This window comes from Hetaerina americana, unplaced genomic scaffold (assembly GCF_022747635.1).
Source record: "Hetaerina americana unplaced genomic scaffold, ioHetAmer1.1.p SCAF_1, whole genome shotgun sequence".
In the NCBI taxonomy this organism is placed as follows: domain Eukaryota; kingdom Metazoa; phylum Arthropoda; class Insecta; order Odonata; family Calopterygidae; genus Hetaerina; species Hetaerina americana.
In genome coordinates, this window is record NW_027286069.1 from 66,070,518 (window position 1) to 66,096,399 (window position 25,882).

Sequence of the window (25,882 nt, forward strand, 5' to 3'; positions counted from 1 at the left end):
TTATAGTCTGTATCACAATAGGTTTATTATGCAACGAATCATTTGCAATTTAATTCATTATTTCAGTAGTTATGAAGCAGTACACTAGCAGAGAGAAAACAGTGAAAATTGTCGAAATAACATCGCTCAATACTGTCGGGGAAATATAAACTTCTGCGGAAGATATTCAATCACTCGTGTCGTTAAAAGATATGGCTTATAGATCTTATGGTGGTCATTAGTTGTGACGTAAATTGTACTGTTAAAATAATATCATACTTTTCAAAAAACAATAAGGATATAAATAGATCTTACACACAATTTCCGTAGTGTATGGATGTTTTATAACAGTACAAGGAACTAAAGATTTGCATCATTACACGTTCTTAAGACTGTAATAATTCCCCTCATAATACTTTATTCCACCTCAAACCAATATTTTTACGCCATAGAATCAAAATATTATAAATTACAAGGTCGTAATATTTAATAGGAATTCGACTGGAATCTAATATCCAAAAAATAAATCCTTGGAAGCAACTAAAATTGAAAAAAAAACAATATTTTGTTGCCATTAAGTTCTCATGATATCATGAAAGAAAGAAACTTACTTTCCACGCGCATTTTATGCCCTGGAAAAAATTACCATTAAATCATCAATCAATATATATGTATGAACCCACTGTGATACTAGCAGTTATACTTTAGACTTAGTTATGCTTTAGACTTCTATTTCATTTATAACACATCCTAATTTATTATTTGGCAATTAAATGACACAATGTCCAAGGTTGGCTCTTTATTTTGATATTAATAACTTACAAAAGGGCAAACGCATCATGCGGTCTCTTAAAACGTTTATTTGAAATCACCATGGAAATTCAAAGGTGGTTGCTGCTTTAAACATCATCCATGCGTCATTCCGTAAATAAAATATACTAAGGATATTTGTCCCGAGTAGTACTTATACATGTAAGTCTCTATTCATGGAGCGTACTTCAGTAACTGTTTTATTTCCATAAATATTATATAATTAATTCCCTGGTCCAAGAAATTCAATTGCTAGTTTGTCAAATATTATCCAACATTATTACAAATAAAACCACCTGGGGAATGAACTGGAGTTGGGGTTGTATTCGGAGCTATAGGTAAAACCACCTTTTCCCGAGATAATCAGCGGGATGAACGCACGGAACCTTTCTCATTCCACAAGAAGACAAAAGCAGTATTAAACCATCAACGGAATACACACCCCACTGAGGTCATCGGTTGGAATAATTAGAGGCACACAAAGGATGATACGGATGTTAGGACGCATCCACGGGAGCACGAATACATTTCCCCGCCGCCCTCCTCAGTCTCTTTCCAAGGTTTCCACCCACCATGAGCCTTTACCCTAGCTAGAGGTGGATACCTGTCCCATCCTACGGCCATCCAATGCGGCGCGCCCAGTGGATGGGGAATAATATACTCCTGGAGGTAAATGGAAAAGGGGGTATTTCTGGGATTGAGGGAACCAGAGAAGCGACGGGTGAGTCGAGAGAGAGTTAAAAACGATATACGAGGTACCTACTCTGCAAGGTTTAAAGGGTATGGGGCGTGCGTGTCTTGGCTTCGGGCAAGATGGCGTGATACCCCCAACTAACGAGGCACCGAGGTTTAATAGTTTTCGCTCAGGTCGGCCCGCGATCTCGGAGCCTTGATAGTCGAGGGAAGCGGGGGCCTTCTCCTTAACTTCCCCACTCCAATCCCCGCCCCTACCTCCCCAAGAGCTCGGCGTCTTTTCCCAGTCCCGGCCACCGCTCTTGCAGCACACCGCATCTCTAGGGGAGAGCCCACCTCCTCCCCAGCACAGAAATTTAGTCGGGGAGTCATCGTAGCCGTACGATGGGCCGAAAACGCCAAAGGGCAGGACGGAAAGAGAGGAGAGAGAGTGGAGGGTGTTGGTGGGAGAACCCTTGGCGGAGTCAATCATCCATGGAGCCCGAAGCGAGGGAAGGGGTTGAATCAAACCCCCTCTATTTCCTTGGCCTTTAACATGGAAGGGAAGTAGATTATGTCCGTAAAGACCGATATAAGATGAGAATGTAGCCTGGTGTGATGAGGAAAGGGTCATAATAGGAATCATGGTGAGGTATTAGAATCTATGTGATCCGATTTCGTTTGAGCTATTAATAAGATGAGTCAATTTGTCTATCAGAAGAATATAATTTTTTTCCCATGAGAGCGCTATATTTAAATTTACCCGGATGTTTCATGAGCGAATATAGTGTAAGCATTTGACATAAGTGTTAGAAAAAACTGGAGACATTTATCTTTCTAAAAGCCATAAGTCCTTGCAAATAGTTGTATCATAAGGATTTCAGAGTAATCATAAATTACATATAGCATGGGAACTTCATGGGCAATATACGAATGGTCAGATAAATCAGAAAAAAGCCGCGGAAAAAGATTTTGCAAAGAGACAGCCTTGAGAGAATTCTATCCATATCAATAAGATACTGAAATAAACTTATATTTGATGGTTCCATGCTCATATGTTAGTTAATATCGCTCTTCCAAGAGAGGAAAATAAACTTTGAGGTGCCGTCATAAAAATAATAACAATTGATATATATTTTAACTAGGGAATAATAGAATATTAAGCAAGATAAATTGATAAAAACATTTTTTTCAGCATAAATAAAAGCTCAAAATCAATAAAAAATGTAGTTGATGCTTTATATGTAATTTAAATATTTTATTTATTTAATTTAAAATAGTGTACAAACTATTATAACGTACTATTTGTTGATAACTTTTCTTCAGATCATAACATCCACACAAAATGTATCATACAATTACAGTAGAGAATGCGAGTTAAGATAACATCTACGACAAATGACTTTTGTCAAACGATACAGTGTCTTCAACCAAGAATTGGAAATCGGAGCTTATTCGGAGCCTTTACGCTGGGATAAAATTTTTCCAAAGCCATATTAATTTTTCCAAAGCAATAATATAAATAATTCTGCACTATTCCAACTTCATTTGTTATATATAAAAGAAGAGGAAAGGAGAAAAAATAAACATCCAGGGCAAAATAGAGAGAAAATAACAAATAAGGACAAACAAGGAAAAATGAGAGAAAATTCAAGACATCGAATGTCATGACGCTCAAAGCAATCCACCTCCACTTATAATTGGCTGGCCGAAAATTCAAAGGGAATAGACGTCACTTGCAAGCTCCATCGGGAGGAAGGAAAAGACGGACCTTTCAAATCCTTTGAAATGAAGTGCTTCAAATGTATGCATCAAATTGTGACCATCATTTAGCTCAAAAGGACCTTTTTCATTTAAATCTAAAAATTATAAATTATAGAAGTCTTTTATCTGTTATTCAATATGTTTTCATTTAAAATTGTTGTAATGGCTTTGCAAGTTATTAGCTTCATCTGTTTTGCAAATTCAATTCAGGTCTGCATTTAAATACATTGCCTTGTAAATTAGGTGATGTTGTCAGAAGGCTTACATATTCTTAAAAAGGTTTCCAATGGAGCCCGGAATAACTAAATTGACATTACATATGTGTAATATTCCCAATAACCAAACGATGATGATCGAGAATTTTCTGGAATTAAACTTGTTTCTCTTTAACGTGGGAACATAAAAAATATGCCGAAAATCTTTTTCGGATATCTTTTTTCAGAATAAGAGGACGCTCTAAAAAATATTAATTTGATTAAAAATTAATTATTAATTGTGGTAATCCTTAAGAACTGGAAATGACAGGAATTATTTTGGTGAAAACTTAAATTTTAGCCTGTTATTTGGGAAAATAACTTTTAATATTTCAGGTAATATTTATGATTTTTAATAACAAAAGGTTTTTTGTCAGAAAATCTTCATTGTAACATTCTTTTCCATTGAGCACTGCTAAGCCATGTTGAGAGCAAAATACGTCCATTCGACTCGTTTCTACAAAATTCGAGTTTATGATAAAATATTCCAGGGTGCTTCAAATATACCAATGAAAAATATCAATACACGAGTTTCTTGCAAAATCTCTATCTTCAAGATAATAGAAAAATAATTTAGGCTTCAGAAGCTCTCGAGTTTAAAACACAAAAAAACTAACTGGTATTTTCAGTTCATCAAAAAGTGTTTCCAAATACTGAACAATATATATTGTAATCTATATAATACTTTCCTTTTTATATCTTATACAATTTTTTGTAAATCAGAAAATGTTATTTTTTTTCATAAGAGACCCAAATTTGGAGCAACAAAGGATATAAATTTTGCAATTAAAAATTCAAGGACAATGTAAGGTAAAATAATGCTGACCCCTCCTTTCTTCATTTAAGCATTTACACGTGCCCACAAGGACACATTTCACAAAGTTGAAAAATTTAGTCTCATCATCTGGCATACTTATCTCTTCTTCCTTTCTGATATTATTTTCGGCTTGATAAAACGTCATATCAATTCTTTCCTGCCCACCAGTCTCAATGTTCCTTTTCTCCTTCATCTGCCTCCTGCCTTCGCCCTCAATCTTGAAAGTTAAATCTCACTCCACCATTTGATTTGATAATTCCTTTCCATTTACTTTATTCGGTCTCTTGTTTTGGTACGCTTAAAATTAATACACAAAATATGGAGGCGTATTCCGTCTCAACGAAGGGGAAATGGACGTTGCTGCTAGGGAGTCTTCCATCGGAAGTGATAATGAAGCGCGTTAGATTATGCGTTGCCGATAAGTGCGCGGGCGTATAAGCCGCGAAGTATTCTCTTCCGTTGAACAACGCGGCGTTGCCGAGTCTTCGTTAAATAATTCGTCATGTTATTCGTAAAGTTACATTTTCTAGGTAATATGGAGCCTTCTCATAAAATATCATAGAAATTTTCGAGATATTTCAGACAACAAATTACTGTGAGCTTATTACATTTCGGCAACTTTTCGTGAAAACGAGTACTTGTCATTAGCAATAATATATTGATTGAAAGATTGCTGATTAAATGCTTTGTATTTTTTTATGTGAAAGGGATGAAAAAAGTTATTTGGATATCAAGTCAGATAATGGCTGAAGGTGGGTGATAAAGAAAAGAGTAGGATGAAATTTAAAGGTAGAAAACGTGGATTGAATATATTTTCAGTGGTATTGAAATGTTGAATGCTGTATAGGAAGCCAATTAATCGTTTGGAAGAGAAGAAGTATTATGAAAAGTGGCGTTCTGAATAGGGAGTTCTAAATAGAGGAATAATGAGGAAATTAAGTCAACGAATTCGATTGAGGTTTTACAAATTAACTGAAATATATATTTCTGGTAGACATTTAAAGTAATCTTACATATGCCACAAGCCCACATTATTAATTAAACAATAATTCTTGTAATATAATTGCTCTCATTAATATGAGAAAATTGCCTTGTTCATAACTGTTAAAACTTATTAAAATAGAGGCACCATGAAAATAATGTTAGTAAAAGAAATCAGATAAAATGCACATTAGTTAGATAAAAAAAATTGAACGTTTATTTTTTATGCCTCAAATCTATTAGCATTTTTCGGATACATATTTGATGTATAACGTTCATACATTATGGTGCACATATTTATAACGTTCTGAACAATTCCTGACTTGAACCCAATATATACTTCAACCGTCGACTAATAATCGTAGGTTTGGGGGGTGATAAATCTTTGAAATGAGCTAAATGATTAATAATAACTTCTATTTTCTTTTTTATTATTAATCTGGCCTCTGCATCTCTCGTGGTTTTTCTGAATAGCATCCACTAGTTGATTAGCATTACACATAGATATAAAATATCCATACGTTTTGTGTGATATTATCGTGCTAATTACTGGTTTTATTTTGCTTTAAGCCACTAATGTGATATGAAATAATCAAATCTACTAACAGATTTTGCTTGCGAAAATATGTTACTACATGCCCAGTTTGTAACATGAGGGAAAAGTGGTATTTAGGGCTCCTTTGAGAGAATCATTCTAATATCACAAGAGAAATTAATGGAAAATTTGATTCTGCAATGTTTACAAAAATCGGTTTACAGTAATGTGGTTGAGCATCAATTGAACAATAATGAAGAGTGATTTCACGGAAAGATACAAAATAAACTGGAAAGAGAGGAAAACAAAATAATATCCCTTAGAGCAGGGAGGGGTTTGGATTACGAGAAGTTGTCTACTGGAGATGTGCGAAACACTAACTGAAGCAAAGACTGCGATTTGGTGTTAGAATAAATCGTAGATTAGGTAATGTTTGGTAGATTTAAGGCAGAAGAAAAATAAATCTATGAATAAATAGTAAAAGTAAATGAAAACATTATTTCTTGCATGTTGGTGGTGATTGAATTACGTAAGTATATCTCAGGAATTAATTAAACGTACCTATAACCTATAGATAATATGCATTGGTTTTAATTATGACCTTTTTTTCAAGTTTTTCCTGAAAGAATCCACTTATATAATTCATATGAATACTTGTACCGAATATCTTTCAGGAAGTAAAGAAAACTTTCAGAAAAATATTCAAAGCGTTTATATATAATAGCAAAGTATTGGTTCTAAGTTATAGATACCGGCGCAAGTTCTGCCGAACGCTTTTCGCATGACACCAAGAATATTTCCGTCCTTTGTATTCAATAAAACAGCTGGCCTGACAGTGCCTATTCCCAATCCTCATTTGCCGCCTTACATCCCCTCGCGGCACACCCCGACTCGCCGCCTTCCCTTCCTCCGAACCCAGATCGCCGTAAACTTGACCCGATCCGCCCGACTCTTCTCACCCTAGCCACCGCTTCCCCAGGGGGTGGGGCTGGGTTCACCCGGGCACCATCCCTCCGTCTGCCGACCCCCCTCACCCACCCTCTCTCCTTTATCTTCGAATCCCTCCCACTATTTCTCTCCATTCCCTTCCCTATCTTTTTTACGACCCTACCACTCTTCCCAAAGCTTCTTTACGAGCGCCACAGACCGTGAGTTGCACCCACACACCAGCCCGCCTTCTGGCGCCGCCAGGGGCCAAAACTGAGGACAGGCACGCCCTCCAATGCGTGAGTGAGCTCGACGCTGCTACACTCATTTTCGGAGGTGATACGGAACGTGAGACTAGAGGAATCTCTCTGCTGTGAGGAAAGAGAGGAAGAGCGGGGAACTTGTGTGCGCCGGAGGAAAGCGTCCTCTTGAGTGAGAAATGGGTAGGTGTACATGCACATGTCCAGGATAATCCCATGCTCTCTCTCCTTCCCGACCTTTATCCAAACCTTAATTATAAGACCAGCTTCTCCGCTGAGCGGATGCGGTCCTTCTCCGTGCCAAAGCTTCAAAAAACATTACTGGCACTATTGAAGGAGATATAATTGGACCTTTTTACAAGTTTACATCGAAACATCCGGAGCACATTCTATTAGTTATGGATAGAAGCGCCCCTAGAAAATATTTTTGAATGTTGCATTTATGTTTCTATTAAAAAAATACCACATCCAAACAGTGTTTCATGCGTGCTCTTTTAATTCTCATCCTCCCTACATTTCCGCTGTTGAGAATCGAATGCATTCAACTTTGACTAAGCTGAAAGACGAGAGTGAAAAATAAGAAATCCGCGTGATTTGACTTAGAATAAAGATAGTGCTACAAGTTAATCAAATATACAACTATCATTTTTCTATTTTAACCATATGCACAAAGGAAATAACCCATACCAACACCCAAATTTCATAAAGAACTAATGTGGGAAACCCACTTTTCTACACAGTTATTTTGTTACCTCAAGGTACACATTTACCATCTGATATACTCCACTACCAACATATTTTCCAACATTATAAAGTATTTTAATATCTGTATACATAATAAATATCGTCACATGTAGAAAAATTTAAAAACTATGGTGAAATCACGCATCCCTATCATGCACTGTTTTATTTCGATCCCATTGTTCAAGTTCCAATTTACTCTAGAATTTGCGAAACTATTTGTAGGATTTTATGTCACTCAAAGGTTGCTCGTCATTTTAATATTCCCTGAAAATATGGTAACTCTAAACACAACCTTTCTATGTGACGTTCCTACGGATTCCGTACTCATTTTGTAATGTTTGATTTAAGCATCTGTATTAGACAATAATTTCCCTTTTTCCATCGAATTCAAGAAACAAATTTTTTATCACGCAAGCATTTGCACTAGTTCCTTACTTTTTGAAGCTTTGCGACTCTCAAACAGAATATCCTTTTCGACTTGTTTCTCACCCAACACTCACTCTGCCCTATTTTTTATCACTTCAAACACTAACGCCAAATGTTATTTTCATATCTATCATTTCCTGTCTTATAATTCTTCCATTTAATTAATTTCTCAAAATATACTACACAATAGTTGGTTAAGACATTCAGCACCACTCAGCCATGTTCAGTTTATTCCTAAAGTTCTATTAACCTCAGAATACTCAACGGAATATATTTTTCTCCTGTCATCAGCTGTTAATCATATGTGCAAATTAATACAGTTATGCTTTTATTTTGCACTCGAATCAAATAGGTTATCCTTTTTCAATCCACATACTCAAAGGACCAGAAAATTGCCGTATCTTTTTCATGAGGGAATCCTTCCAGCAGATACGCAACCATTAATAATTTCAAATGCTACAATACTTTCATTGAGATTTTATAACATTTATAAATTTTTCTCAAACTCATTCTTTACGCTTCCAGGTTTCCCATTCACAATGGCAGGTATATCTGCGTGAAAAGCTCGATACCAAGTTTAAATACCAAGTTTTGGGTAAGCCGAAATAATTCTAGTGGGCAAGAGTTATATTGCCTCTATGTGTTTAGCTCTCTGACGCTCAGGGGTCGCTATTTGTGCTATCATAAAAGCTCACTTAATTCCAAACGATTTTCATTGATTTTTACAACACCTAATGCTATCACTTAGTTAAACATACACACACAAATAAACTCGTCTCGCATCCATTACATATATCATATTTTGTAAATACCAAGCACAGTTATCCTCAAATTTCATGTAAAAATAGGACGTGATAAATGCTATATCCATCTCTAGATGGGAAATTCTTAAGCAACCTATGTAACTATCATATGCAATCAATCCATAGTCAGTATTTGAAGGCATCATTTGGACACTCTTAGCTAAGCACAGTTTTTGTACCCGTAGATCATTCCCTACCAACGGTATCAGTTTTTTTCCGGAAGTTTTGGCAAATTTTCTGCTAAATAGTCATTTTACCTCACTCATGGAACAATTTTAGAATGCTTGAATAATATAAAAGAATTATATATCCCCATGACAACGTCATGGTTTTTTATCCGACGTCTTTATCAATGACTATGTCATAGGAAAAAATAATTGTAATTAAATTATTTCATTAATATTTTTTTACTCCTGGATAATTTTTTTCATAAATGGTCAAAATAAAATAAATTACATGGCCAAATAAAAAATGAAAATCAAATTTAACATTTTATCAATGAATATTGACTAATCATCTTTGCATACTCAGCACACCTGAATTACTCTTCATGCGCGAATTCGCCGATATAAGTAATTCCCCTGAATATATTTATAAAAATCTTACAATAAACTATGATAAAAAGTTATTTATAAATTATATCTTTGGATATTAGTATGCAATATTTGGTGGAATGCTAGAATGCCTCTCCTCACGCGCGTAAACTGTTCACACTTATTCCAATTCAGAATGCAAGTAATTTTGAATGAAATAGATAGCCCTGTCAATGCTTTCCTTATAAATACGTCGCATTTTGGTAAATAAAGCACCTGTGGGATTTCGTCTGTCTTTAATCAGGTGAAAATTCTGAGAAGGCCCCATGCATTCTTCAAGGAAAGTATGGGACCCTCTCAGAATTCATTAATTACGAAAAAAAAGGTAGTAGGTCTAAATTCTTATAATATATCTAAGACCACCTTATAAAGTTCCCATATCTTTTGGGATTAACCTTGGGATCAACCTTGTGTTGCGCCTAGGACTAGAAGAATATTTTATCATTACTTACGGAAAACTCTCCCTTTTTGTATTCTTCATTGCACAAAATATGACTCTTCATTGCTTTAAATAGAGATTTTTACTGTCTTCATATATTCATATCAGATTGTGAGTGTTAGATAGATTAACTGATCATAGAGTATTACAGTTTATAATAATGTACTCTGAATAAATATATATATATAAATATATATATATATATATATATATATATATATATATATATATATATATATATATATATATATATATATATATATATATGTATATATATATATATATATATATATATATATCATTCTGCTCGTGGCCTGCTTAATGACGCGGACTCATTCAATGATTTTTTCTTTCCATTAAGTGAGCTTCAGTTGGCCATAGCCGGTTGCCTACTGAACGTCATCGACGTGGGCAAATATGGAATCAACGGAGAATACTCTTTATTCTCCCTTTTAAGGAAGCGTCAAGGAAAAATGAGATCTCTCATTCCGGTTCCTCGGCAGTGGGAAAAAAATAACATGTGTCCACCCTAAAACTTACAAACCTTTACCGAACCGTAAAGTTATAAGCGAAGTATTCAATCATTAAAATAAGAAGCAATGTATTGTGGTGGAGCGGTGACATTCAACCTTTGCAAAGAAAGTTCAAACAGACGCCAAAGAGATAGCGAAGTGGATTCCTTGCCGGAGAAATTAGTTTACTAAATGAGATACGATAAGAAAATTGGGGGTGCAACATTTTTTCAAAACACGGATACACCGAATTGTTGTGACAAAGTTGTGACGAAGTTCCACGAGGGTACTCGAGATTTAAAATGGAAGAGAAGAAGTCCTCTAATGCTTGTGACTCTGATTTTTGACACTCCCATTCCTAGATTGATCTTTTTGTACCAGCTAGAAGCATTTCCTTATGCATTGTCAGTCCCCACTCAAAAGTCCCACCGCTGTGTTCGCGGCGGACGCCGAGCACGGTCGTAAAGGCTTCCCTCGAGCATTCCCATTGTAACGCAACTTTAATGTTCACCCGACTTGTATTCCTTTGCTTCCTATTCTTCGAATGGAGACTGTGACAGAGGATTGCATGTGTTAGTGGGCGATGTGGCCTCGGGTAGGATAATTACGATGTAGAATGCGGTTAAGCATAGTTGTAAAAATTAATAGTATATAATTAATATCACAGAACAAAATTTAATTCGGGAACTATGAGTAAGTATATTACCATGTCGTTGATTAAATAAAAGTACCGAGATATTTCGAGAAAATATTGAGAACATTGCTTTCATACTAAGCCTAATGCGAGCGTTATTCACTCAGAGAATAAGTGGCAATGATTTTCAAGTCGTAATTATAGAAACAATTTATTCACAAATGATAAGATTCGTCAAATTGAATGTTATATAAGAGATGTATGTCAATGTTAAACCAGACTTCAATAAAATTTAATCAATTTGGTCATGAAGCCAGAAATTAATTTTGAGCGTGCACAAAATTATATTTATGTTTTATATTACCACTGTTAGTCAAATTTAAGGAAAAAAATATTTGCTTTCCCAGGTCACTTTTTTATTTAGTCAGTGTATGGCTAGAATTTGAAAATGGTTATTTTGAAGAAAATGAAAACATTTCAGGGTAGTAATCGTATGTTCATGCACGATATGTGAAGTTAAAAATAAGAGGCTATTACCATTGAGCACGTGGACGACGAGCGTCTTTGGATTGGCATTGGAAGGGCTGCAAGTATATTTGCCAGAATCGGCTGCTTTCGCCCTTTGGATGAGTAGGTAACTCGTCGTGATGTCTCCTTTCTCCGTGATGACACTCACGCCGCCACGAGGGGAGTCGTAGTTGATCTCCTGCAAAGAAAGAAGAGAAGCAAATTTATTTCCAGGGGGTTATTAATTTCCACCTTTAATAGATTTTCCTTAAAATGAGTAATATTTTGGCAATAACACCCATTGAATTTTAAAAAATTTCATTTATTTATAATATTTGATTTTATCTTCAATTCAATCAGGGGCGATTAAAATTTAATATAAATGGAAATATTGGATGTGATATATTATTATATACTGTTATTTCTTTCATGTAAAATAATAATTAAAGTAAAATAAGTTGATAAATTTATTGGTATTTAAAATATGCCTGTAAATTGATTGTAAAATAGTAGAGCAATATTGCCTATAATAACCCTAGAAATACATGGCTTTTGTAGTAATAACTACTTATAAATGGGTTGAATGGTAATAACTAATGATATAGGATCAGGATATCCTATCACAGACTAAGGTACTTTGAGCTGGGACTATTAATTATCGTAGACTAACCCTATTTACGTTTCGCGAATGTGTCACTTTTTGATTCTTTGTATCTATTTCCTTTTTTATATTTAGGGAGATTTACCCGGGTTTGCTTTGCTCGAGAAGCCCTAAAACATTTTCTGTCGACTGAAAAACTTGTGGCTGAATCGATACGTAAAAACCCCTTTGCTATGTAGGGTTACTGTATCTGAACACCCAATGCTAAACCAAGGGTGATCAAAAGCAATGAAAGATACAGCAGAATTACCAACCCTAGCTAATCACTTTATTTACGTTACACTGATTTTTCAATGAAATGCCAATAGCTTTATTTAGTACTTTTTCACTTTAAGTTTTTCAATAGGATAAAATAAAACGTGAATTAAAATCATCATCTTTTTTTAGTTTGCAAACAAATATATATTCGTCACTGCTGATGGTTCTTGAATTTTAGCACACGCCAGTTGAGCAATGATTAGTCGCCACAATTATAAAGAAAATTGGAAAAAGGATTCATAGCTTTTGAACGTTTTCGTCAATAATTCTCGAAAAGTAAATCCTATATCCATAAAATTTGTGTAAGAAAAGCAATTGAATAATGACATCCCATCGAGTATGGCAGAGATAGAAAGTGGAGATGGAAGGATCGAGAGCGGGTGTGTGAGCAGGATTCAGGGGGAGGAGAGAGTCAGAGCAACAGTGAGAGTGTAAAACGGGAAGTAGTCCCCAGCCGAGGATTCATTGTCGTTTCTATTCTTTCGGTCCTTTGTAGGTATGTAATTTGTTCTCAACGAAATTCCTGCCGAGAGGCCGGCGAACCCGCATTGAAAAGCGTTATGCGGATATTTTTGGACGCAGCCTTTTCAGTACAACTCTAATCCTTTATTTTTTTAGCAATGGCGCGAGAGTCAAACAACTCCGACGAGAGGGGAGATAGGGTCGGGGGAGAGGAAGGGATTGGAGGGATGGAAGTGAGTCGGGGTCGGGCAAAAAAATCATCGGAGATGAGAGTTAGGGGGTGAGGGAAGATGAGGCGAGGAGAGTTGGGGTCGGGTTGGAGGGAAGGAGGAAAGTTTTTTTTTGCTAAGGGACGATTGGACACTCACAGTTGATTCTGGATTGAGGAAAAAAATAAATTCATTCCCGGAAAATATGAATGGGAAAAATGGGAACGCTTAAGCACTCGTTGGCATGAAATTCGAAGATTGGCGACGAGGGGAAGGTTAGTTTTAGTGCGGGGAGGGAGACGAGACGGCAAGAGAAGGGGAAGAGGACGAGGAGTAGGGCCGGGGCGAAAGCAGAGGAGGGGAGATGATAAGCAGGAAGGGAATAAAAATATACCTGGGATGGAAAAGGACGGCGTGGGTGGTGAGTGTAGAGGCCGTTGGGTGGCATTGCGAGAGAGTCTTTAGTGGAAGGAGACGCGGGAAGAGTGGAGAGTGGGGGAGGCCAACAAACCAGTAGATGGGATAGGGCAGAGAAATTAAGGGAAGAAAAGGCGTAGGACGAGCAGGACGGAGGAAAAGAAATGAAAAGAAACGGAGAGGGGAGAGTTGATCGAAGTGCAGATTAAACAGAAAGGACAGAGCAATAGCAGGGGTAGTAGAAGTGGAGGACAATAAGGGGCGGGAGTGATGGGGATTAGAACGTGTGCTTAAGGGAATGCTGAAGAGCAGAATTATTATTTCGGGCAGATTCCATGTCGAAATCCTCTTTTTTTCGACAGACCCAATGTAAATACTCTGGGAGATTATAAATTCAAAACACAAGGGCAATAGTTTACTCTGTATATATATATATATATATATATATATATATATATATATATATATATATATATATATATATATATATATATACATATATATAAAGTATATACTCTGTTGGCACCTTTTGCTAGGTATATACTTTAATTACAATTCTTACAGTTTGCATAAAGCTTTTACAATTATTCTTTGGATATCATCGTTTAGAAATTTAGCTTCATGTTTGTAACTGATATTTTCAACCTATTATGTTTCATCTTCCATTTTCAGGAGTATTATGGTCAAAACATTAGATTTTATTTGATTCAGTAAATATATGCTAGAAAATTTAAAATCTAATGTAAAAACTCAACATGAGTCCTACATTCCACCATTTGAAAAAATCGGTTGAAACTTTAAATTAATTTAAAATTTATTTTCTTCGATTTACCTTTTTTATGGTAGCTATACGGAAATTAAGGATGAAATTCCCTAAAATTGAATATCCCGAAATAAAATCACAAAAGAATTCTGTCTTTAGAATTATAGAAATATTTTACTGTTCTTTTCGTCAACATGTTGAAATTGGGAAATCTATTGTATCTATAAGAATGCTTTTGAATACTTATTAAAAATTGACCAATTCTAAAATACAATTGAAAAATTCTTAAAATTATTGAATGCTTTATTTCGAAATGAAAGTTTTCCATGAGAATAATAATTGGAGTTCATTCCCAATTATGGTCACTAATTTTGAATATTAAGCGATTAAAAATGATTAACACGTTTAAGCAATCGCAATGAATGAGATCATCTCGTAAAAAACCCAGTTCATTCCTAGCACCGAAAAGTAGAGCTACGTCTCTAGCATTACTTTCCATATTGCTCATCATTTTCTATTTAAACTTTTCGGCAAATAAGCAGACCATTTAACGTCGAAAATGACAGATAGGGCATCATCCCCCGTTTTTCCTGGCTGCAGTGAACAATACTTCATATTTCAACGTGTATAGGAGACATAGATATGGGATTTGTACAACAAGAAAATGAGTGTGCGTTGTTTGTCCGTGAGTAAAAAAAGAGACTAGTGCGCATTCGATAAAAGCGACTGAAGGAGAAATACGAGTTGGTCTAGAAAAAGTGATTGGATTACTGAAAGGATTCAAGAGCAAGCCCAGTACCTCTGATGTCTGGGAGAGAGTTACAAATGAAGGAGCGTGTGAAGACTGACGGGGACCAAAATGCCATCCGAAAAAGGAGAAGCGACCCATGAGAGAAAAGAGAGAGCGCGATGAATGGGGAGGCCTGGTTTGGTTCACGGAATGTAAGGCGCCACCCGGCGGCTGTAGTGGACGCTGACGGACAATCGAAACATGAGGGGGTGCCCGAGGAGAACAAAAGGCGAATCTTTTCATGCCTCTTTGCCTCCTCTATGCCTCCTCCTCCCCTCGTCCTCTCTTGCGCTTTCACCTCTCTGACAAGATGATGAGGAGCAAGGGGAGTGCCCCTGGAGGGCGCTGTAGACTGAATATAAAGAGGACCAAGAGGAGAAGGAAAGTGGTAAACGAATCGGAAACGGGACATAAAACGCGGGTGGAGACGAATGAAGGAAAGAATTCGAGAAGTGAAGGGAGAATGCATTGGGGTGGAAGAGATTATGTGTGTTGTCTGTGAATGAAATTTGTAATGTGAAACAGAATTTTACTAGAGAAACGAGATTGGTTGAAAGAAAATCGTTAGGAAATGCAAAACAGGAAAACTGGAGAAAAGGCTATATTAAATGAGTTTAATCTCATATAACATGGACATCAAACAGCCCCGTGAAGGGAAACCTGAAAGTGTGAAGCATGGGGAAAAGTAGTGGTGTCCACATGATCACCCCTTGGCACACACCTTAGCGGTTCCTCAAAGGATACTGACTAAATTAATTAAATATCATGCGTAATTTTTTTCAGTACATTTAATAACTTGAAAAATGTGAATACACGAATATCTCGTGATGCTAGGCATTATTCAGTAACAAGAATTGAAGCAAGTAAAAAGAATATATTTTGTAGACATTATAGGAATTTAGGAATAATTGACGTAATAAGAAGATTGGTAGTAAAAATCATTGTCCATTGGAAATAATTCAGGGCTCAACGTCTACTTAAATAACTTTGGGCATGTGTCTTGACCAGTTAGACTTTAAATAGCTAATGAAGAGTTACAATTAACATCTGAACTGGGCTTAAATTGTTGTGATGAAAAAGCATAAAATATTTTTTAAGCCTACTCCGAAAGAAATCTAGCTAAAAAAATGACTACACATTAGAAAGATAATTTGGAGAATTTAATTTTAATTTTGTTTTCTCTGAATTAATGAAAATATTACTTGATCATTCGACCTACAAGAAGAAATTCTTGCCTTAGACCTTAGTTACCTAAAATCCTCCAAGAATGCAAAAACAGACTAAGGTCATTTGCTTTGTGGCTGTGTAAACTATTTTAGTTTAATTTATAAATAAAGTGATAATTAATCCCAATATTTCTAATTTATAAATTTTGAAGTTGAAATTTACAATTTGGAATTACGTTATCATTGAACAGCTTCAAGCTATTTAAGCTACAAGACATGTAGATAACTCCACAAATAACAAGCTACTGTCATTAATGAATTTCCATCGCCTCTAGACTAGAGGCGAACAGGAGTCAACACGCATGATTGTTATGCATTCCTGTTAGTTATTGCATCCTTTACCTGCTAAGTTTAAGTATATGGGTACATATATTACGCAAATATATTATAAATTTGAAGTGGTCTTCATAAGGTAAGGTTTTAATGTTACAAATGTCCACTCTTAATGCAAAAGATCATAAGTTACTTCCAAAGTCTCTGTTACATATGCATAAATATCACGAAACCATATTATATTTCTCAGTTAATTCACCATTACTCATACATATTTTGTTATCAAGGTAAACCAGAATTTCCACATCTAAATATCGCTTATATAACCCTGCAAGCTGCCGTAAACATATTATTGAAGACAAGTAATTCAAGCAAATAGTTTAGTATGGGAAAAAGGCTAATCTTTCATATTTGGAAGACTATTTTCATTTTTTTACTTTGACGTAGTCTGGATGGTTAGGATATACTGTGTACTTGAGCGTTCAAGAATTTTGGTGGTGAAAATATCTTCAAACAATTTAAATGACAAACTCAAATAAACTCCCACTAATTTTTTCTCCCTTACCTTTGAATCGCCAATTTAAAATTATCCCTTACGTTTTCAGCATTTCCTTTGCTTGATTTTCATTGAGTCAAGTTCAAAAACCTTAAGAACCTAAAAATTCAATGAAGTGTTAAGTCACGCTTGGGTATGTGAAAGGGATATGAAGGACCAATTCACATGAAAAGGAAGGAAGAACACGGAGGTGGTGCGCGTAGTAGTGGGCATGAATGGATTTCAAAATAGGCGTTGGAGATGAGGCGAATTATGATAATGCTTGCCTATATTGATGCGCACTGACGAGAACTCAAGGGCTACCTTGAAGGGAGGAAGCAATGGCGGGGAAAAGATGAGCTGGTTAGTCCGATTCGCGGTGGGAATCGGCTACCCTCCCGGTCGGGAAAGAGTAGGTTAGACAGAAGGGTAAATGGATAAGAATAAGCGTTTATGGATGCCGTGGGTGGTGAGAAGGGTTTTACAGAGGGAGGGAGGGAGAGGGGGAATAGCCAGCAGGTCGGAGATGGTAGATAGTAATGTGAGATGAAAGGAAGGCAAAACAATGGGCGAGGATTTTGAATGGATGAATAGCGAGAAGGCTTTCGGAGCCGGGGAATGTTTTCAGGCCGTAACTGCGGCGGTAAGGGGAGGGTCGGATGAAGGTGATTAAATGTCTTGTCCGCGAAGCGAAGAGAGTGGCGGATAATTCTCCATGGATTAAGCAGGTGCGGTGTAATTATTGAATACTCTATTTCCCGTGAGTATTCATTTTGTTTCAAAAGGATACCATAATGCGAGAACGGATGTTTAGAGTTTCATTTCATAATTCCTTCCACAAAAACATTTCAGGTGGGAAGGAGCCCACTAGAGTGTCTTATATATCACGCGGTAAAAATATATTAAAGGCGCTATAAATGATACCGATTCATTATGCAGTTGTAACACTCTGTCATTTGTTGCTCTCCCAAAAGAATGGCGTAAAAAAGCCTCTCTAAATGATCTTAGGTGACTTGAGAAATATTACTAAATGAAAATGGGCAACAATCCATCTTTACATTTGTAAAGACAATGAAGGTACATGTAATGAGCTCGAAATACGTATTATAAGTATTTTTTTGTAGGCAAATGCAATAGAATTATTGATTTGAATTATTTACGTGTGTTGGACATATCCTAATTTTAGTTTGATTCGGCTCTCTTCTCAGTTATTACTTTCTCCGTGTCTCCATATTTCTTTCTCAGTAGTCTACATTTATTTATTCCACATATCCTATCTTAATTCTTCCCGTAGCTCTTTTTTAACATTTCCTTAGAGAGTATTGATAATCAGGCCATCGTTCCTCTGAATGAGTCGTGTATCTTTATTATATTTGTCATTGTTTTCATTAAAAGTAATTTTTTTCTATATTTTGATTTCATGTTTTTCTATGTCATGATAAAACGATGATTTTCATTCTGGATATTTATGAGAAGAAATTGTGATCAACGTTGTAATAACGAGTAGTCAAAAGTGAATGCGTCCAAAATTCGTGGCAATAGGGCACGCGGAGTCCCATGCCTTGGTGAAAGTTATGAAAGTTTACTTCAAGGGTCGTCGTCGTAATTTCTCAAGGAGGAATTTTGGGTCCTTATTTCCAAAGTTAATGATTTTAAGAATTAGGATCAGTATCTAAAGGATACTTCACATCCGATAAAAATCAAGAAAACGAAGGCAACTTATATCACCATAATATTAGCTCGGGGGATTGATATTTCATTATGGATCAACGGGGAGTTTAATAAAAAAATGTCATAAGCTTGAAAATGGCAAATAACCTCCAAATATCAGAGTTGTAAGTCATATTAAAGAAGATTTAGAGTTAGTTTTAATTGATTGTCATCATCCTTGGATTGGCTAAATAGCTCCTCTTATATTTTATTGGCCATTTATTGTTTGCTGAATCAACCACGACTATGCTCGCAGGTAGAGAAATGGCTACCAAAAATAATTAATTCGGAGAGGTATGTATTCCAAGACATGTGATACCGATAAATTAAGGTGTTGTCCTAATGCTATCCACCAGGACCTTTTCTTTCGCCCCATCCCTATAAATAGGTAGACACACACTCTCAGAAAAACATATAGGTAGCTAGAAGGGCTTATGCAAATGTAATTAATGTGAAAAAAGACGTAATTCTCGTATTCAACTTGGTTTTTTCCCAATAATCAACGGAAAGATAAAATATCAGATTATCAAACTACTGGAAATTAATGATCATCATATTAAGGCCCAAAGAAAATCTCATAGTTTCGAAGCAATAAAGATTATACTACTTAGTTATGACTGTACTTATAAGGACATGGTGGTTTAGTTTGTAAATTAACTTACGTGAATAAGGCCACAGGATTTGGTTTTACCGAGAATTGAAGGATTGAAGCATGTGACCTTGAAAAAAGTTTGGCAATAGCTTTAAAGAAATTAGACTTGTTAGTACTGTAAAATCCATAAAAATGTTCATTTTAGGGATGGTCTAATAGATATTTATAGTTCGTGACAGTAAAATATGATTTCAAATTAGATATATATCTTGAAGCATATGAAAAAATACAAAAATTAAGAAATAGCATTTGTTATTATTTTACATAATAACTTTAATTTTTGATGAATTAAATACAGGTATTGATGAAAAGCCAGGTAATATGCTTTCTTTGAGTACCTTTATGGTTAAAATTGAGCTATTCTTGGAATCTGGTGCGGTGGTTTAATCATCCAAGATGTTTATTTGCATGTGCTTGAAACATATTCCTTGCATAAGTATTGAAAAATAATGACAATTTTTAAGATGAGGAATGAAAGAATGTTACAAAGACATTCTTCTAATTGTCCAAAAGGAAAACCGCATCGAAATAGGTCACAATCTCAGGTATTGCGTGCCCGTCCTCCACGAATAAAGTATTTCGCCGCTAATTGAAGAGGCACAAAAGAGCCAAGGCACAACTCTTCCTTTACGCCAAGGCATGCATGTAAAAAAATATCTTTTGTCTCCCCTCCTCCCCATCTCCACGTGCTCTATGACAAAGGGAAAGCTTTTGCGAATTCCAGCCATTCCGTCCAAAAAAATAGAATCACAAATAAATAAGAGAGAATGCAAAAAATAACCTTCCGTGCCGGATATCTTCCAACCAGCGCTCCACGTCTGTAAACATACTACGACAGAAGGCCGCGAAAGGGAGAAGAAAAATGAAACAGGAGAAGCGGCGGGCCCATGACCGTAGACAGTAACCCGACACCGTCCTCGGGAAAGGAAGAATGCTAGTGGGAGAGGGTGGGGACGTTTCCTCGGGCGCGGTCGTCCCCCCCCCCCCTATAGAATAAGGGGAGGAATATGTACCGTTGTGGCTAGGGGAAGGAGAAGGCCGAAAGGGAGGTTCGAGAGGCGGCGACGGTGGAGGGCAATACTCCTTTGTCATCCTCGGCGTGTAGATCTGAGCGGATGCAATATGGATGCACCACCGCCGGGACCCATGCGTCGCGCTGGACTCGGGTCACCACCGACCACTCTTTCATCCTCCCTCGTATTTCGCGTCCAATATCGCCACGCGATGGGGTGAGGGGGAGAGGGAAAGAGCAGGTCGGCAGTTCTTATAACATTTCCCGCTCGTGCCACCGAATCCAAGCGTGGGCACACACACGCACACACCGCGAGACAAGGTCCCAGAGACCGCCATTTCACAGGTCCAGCCAGGGCTGGTGACGGCAGGAATGTGAAAGAGAGTAGGAAAGAGGGTAGAATCGAATCATCGTCTTTCCCCTTTTCTCCTGCTTTCTCTTGGCCGTCGCCACACGGAATTCCTTCTCCCATGTTCTTTCGCGTTCACCCCACATAACCACGACCCTCCGACCTGGGTTATCCCCACGGACAGCAGCCGTTCCCTAGCTCGCTCGCTCTCATAGCAAAGGGATCTTGTCCATGAGAGGAAAAATCCGCTCAGGAAAATTGCAGTGAGTTTTTTGACACTTCCTTTTCTTGAGGCGAGTACATCAGGGTACTTTTCTGAAGATGTTTCTGCGAGTCTCCTTTCTGAGCATGCGTTTGCTCTGTGTGAAAACACTGTTTTCATAATTCTTCCGTCTAAAATAAAATATATCAAGTCCATCTCCAATAAATATTTCAAAAGTAGTGAGGCAGTATGGGTGCTATTTGGTTAAGCCATATAATGAACCACTTATAATGGGGTTGCTTTACGAAGCTTATTTTGCGTTTTAAACTCATTTCTCCGTTTCAGATCAGTGGCAGATGAAATCGCATTCCAAAACCAAAAATTTAATTTAATTTTATTTTTATTTTAAAAATTTGTATATCCAACTCAATTTATATCATCATCTAAATATCTATTTGGTGATTTTTTGAAATATGCTGGATACATTTATGCTGTATGGGTATGATGGCAATTATGCTAAATGGATAATGCCGGATGTTAACTTCATACTTCCATTTTTCAGAGACGAAAGGAAGGGTACAAAAATTACCAACTTCATGCATTTTTCAAATTTCAACTGCGATTAGGATCAAAAGGGTCTCAATCATACCTCTTTGCTAAATAGTCATAGTAACAGTATTTTTTGAGAAATTACATGAGGTGAAACCAGTTTTATCCTAATTTCGTTTAGTAAAATCAAAACATTTAGAACCACCAGATATGACCAAGTAAATGTCAATCCTAGAATAGCACCCATGAATATTTTGTCGTAATATTTTTAACACATAACGTAGGTCTCCAAAGTTAGTACTTATAATTCCAAAAAACTTAGACCTGATGTTTGTGTAATACTTTCAGAGAGCCAGACTTTAAGATATTACCGATATGCACATTTTAAAAAAATCTGCCTCTGGGTATTGCGTTGATTTTGAATGATTTGATTGAATTATGTTCTACGCAATGAGCCATATGCTATGCAAATAATTAGAATACAAAACCCCTGCAAGTTCCCAAGTAGATATCCTTCACAAAATTGCCACTGGCTATCAATTATTTGCCATTAACCAAAATCTCTGGACTTAAGTTGTATTCAAGTACCAAAAATCAAAATTTAGCTGCTATTTATATGCAACTCGTGATGCGTATATTCGTGTATACGTAGCATTCAGGAAGTGTTTAGTGACAAATTTCAGGCGGAACTTCATAATTTAATAACAATATTAAGGATACTTTTCAATAGAAGACTGATATATTAATCTTCGGCATTTATGCCAGTCTTCTAGACGCTTTATATCCCACATGATTCCCTTTCTGAGTTGAATTAACGCTAAAGAAATAATATTATATTATGATAATGTTTCTCTCGCATAATTAACTGAAATGTTATTTCGTAAGTTTTTCCAGTCTAATGAACCCATGACATCGTAAACAGGACCTGAGAAGAGGACCTCATAATACTGAAGAACAAGATGAAATTTACCACATCTCAAACAAGATGAAATTAACTACTAAACTATAATTTTATGACAGTTATTGTTGTCATCCCCTACTCTATTCTCTGGCATCCAACATATTTTACTTAAAGTTTATGCTCAAAATAAGTGATAAATATGCCCTAAGCATTGAGATTTTTAAACATCCAAAAATTTTATTTTGATAAGTATTTCCAATTGTAAAAAATTGCTAAACGTTATTTTATGTGCATCAAAACTAACCGGATATTTCCTTAGTAAAATGACTTATTTTTACAGAACTAAAGTATGATAATAGATGTATTGGCGAAAAAAATTGATTATCCCGGAAAATCTAGAAAAGAAAATATATGTATAATGAAATTTAACGCTAAGCAATAATGCCATTCTTTCTACATAAAAAGGTATATATTACGTCAAATTATAGTTATGTTTTACCAGGAAGTACATAGTTTAATTGTTAATAAGCGTAAAATAAACCGAATGTGTTATGTTACTTTATATATCTATCAAGCTATATTATCTCAAAGAAATACGTTAAAATAAAAAATAAGTCATTTCTCAGTCATCCTTTATGAATTCATATCCAACAATTAATAAGGTAATCCAAAGGTTTTCCTTATAAATTTTCTCTCTTCCGTTCAATCAGGTCACGTGTGGTTTTTTAGAACATTTAATCATCTGACGCAGACCAAGTCCTAACAGCTGGTTGCATGTGGAGAAAGCATTAAATGAACCCATCGTCTCCAGAGGCTTTGCGCTTCTTCCTTTCTGTCCCAAAGCTATTATTTCCCCAGAGGACCGTGTCTTGGACGGCTTTGCCGCTAAATTTTCCGAGACGTTTTCCCTTTAGCTCCTTTATCACTCGGATCTGGTCCTTCTTTTCCTCTCTCATTTCCGGTTCCCGTTAACTCCCAATTTTTTGAGTCGAAAATGCTTTCGGTCCTCATGTGCATCTCGTAGTTTTATCCTGTGAAGCTTCAACTGACAATTTTAAACGATAGTTTAGAGATAAAAACATTAATAATAAAAAATAGACCATGCAAATAGTAAGTATGTAACTTTGCCAGTTTCATGACGAACTTAGTCAAATACCTACCGCAATAGTAGATAATAAGAAGAAGATAATAATACTATAAGAAGAGTCAACCATGAGATATGAAAAATAACACAATAATAACGATTGCAACATTAAATTAGGACTTTTTCACCCCATTAAGCCAATTGAAATAATGTCTAAAGCCAAAGTTGGAATGCACTTCATAAACTTAATAAAACCATTGGAAAGGCAACTAGAAAAAATGTTAATTTTGTTCCACGATACAATTTCATCAAAATTTCAAAATAAATTAATTATATGATGATTAACAATTAAAATTTCAAATCGGTGTATCTATTTTTGTTTTGTTGTTCATATAATGGCTGATAAGGGACATGTGAGATGATAAATTGTCTACTGTTTCAACGTTTACCAGCTAATATCCGCGTTTTTAAATAAACTTTTTCTCAGATACATTCAGTATATATACTCATTATGTGAACAAGTACTCAACAAATAATGAGAGATTTTTTCCATCCACTTCACCTCATTCTGCCATGTTAAAGCCCTTTCACGCTCCGATACCCTGGGAATCTTGATTAGAATCTCTAGCCTAGGAAAGCACCATCTAAAATCTAACCAGTCCTTTCATCAAAACCCTACAGGAATTCAACAAATTGTGACGTTGTGCTTGGCGCAGCGTCACTTGCCCAGTTCGAATACGCGCGCCCCTCTCGCGAGCCGTAGAACGGCGGGGCGCTATTTGTGGGCGCCGACAATGTATGTAAGAAAAAAAGAAGAGCGGAGCGCGCCGCGCGCGGAGAGTGACGGCCAACACGTGGTAAGGAGAGTTCGTTGTGAGATGTCCGAGAGAGAAGGTCGTGTGCTATCATCGTCGAGTCACCGACAGCCTGCGAACACCGGGGGTGCGCGTGCCAGCAACCGACCTCGCCGTGTGGGCCCCCCGCAGGCCCCGACCGGAACATCGGGACCCAGCAGTCGACAGCGAGGCGGCCATCTTCGGCTGCCGCCGAGCGGCCACCCAACATCGTGGCCCAGCAGGCGTCGGCACCGCGCGTCATGTTTGCTTGGGAGCGCCCACACCTTTTCTTGTGATAATAAATAGTTCTTATGAAGTTTACTCGTCGGAGTCCATTTTTATGCGCCTCCTTGCGTCCCTCGTGATTTCAGCTGAAGAGCCGCTGCCCACCCCGGGGCACATCAAAGGTGAGCGAGCCCTCCCCTGGGACGAGGAGTGTGACGGGCCAGGTGACAGCCAGCGGCGTGACTCTGCGGCTAGCCATGCGGCTAGCCTGGCGCCCTCAAAACAAGTAGAGTCACGGCCTCCCTTGTCTCGCGGTATCGGGGAAAATTTATCTATAAATTAAATACCGCGTCACAAATGGCGCCCAACGTGGGGCAGCCTTTCTATTGTTGTGCGAGAAAAGTGACAATTATATTTCGAGAGTGCGCATGAGGCGCGAGTGTAAAATGGCGTCGCGTCGGCCTTGACGAGGCAACAATGGTGTGAAGGAGAGCGAGCGGAGTGATACCGGCATGTGCATAGCGTGTGTGTGAGCGGGAACGATGCGTGATTAACATCGCGCGAGCGCCAGTTATTACGTACAGCTCTTTCGCGAGCGGTATACAATTTTTCTATTTGATTTATAAAGTAGTCCTTTTTTTTGCTATACATTTTCATGAAATTAAAAAATCTAAAATTCTTTGTGAGGGAAGCAGTAAATAAGAGATTATAATTTCTACTCAATCTTTTGTACTTGAATGTGGTTTGTGCGGTTGCTTTGAGTGGTTGCTTTGCGTTGAGGGTGGGATGAAAGCTGTGAACATTCCCGAGGCGACTTGTTTCCAGTTAAGTTGCGGAGGGACGATCGGTTTCTAAGATTAACTACTATTATTGGCGTGAGGGAAGCTCCGTGCGTAGCCACGTATCCCCAGAGTGGCAGAGGATCCTTTGAAAAGAGGAAGCGGAGTTTGTAATTTTTGAATTTTGAGGTTAGGTTATGCTTTTAATATAGAATTCTGATTTATTCTACCCTATTTGTTATAATAACTGTAGAACAGGGAAATATCTTTAGATTAGGATTAAATTTTTGCAGTAAGCGTATTTTAGGTTAGGTGGGGCAAATCCTTTAATT

The 25,882-nt window shown here is 36.9% G+C and overlaps 1 protein-coding gene across 1 annotated transcript in view; it reads right to left on the minus strand.

Moving 5' to 3' along the window:
* LOC139692645 (zwei Ig domain protein zig-8-like) overlaps positions 1-25,882 on the minus strand; it is a 494,186-nt gene that overhangs the window by 39,987 nt on the left and 428,317 nt on the right. The window contains exon 5 of the mRNA XM_071590958.1: positions 11,688-11,856. Coding sequence (XP_071447059.1) covers positions 11,688-11,856 — 169 coding nt within the window. The remainder of the gene's footprint in view (positions 1-11,687; positions 11,857-25,882) is intronic.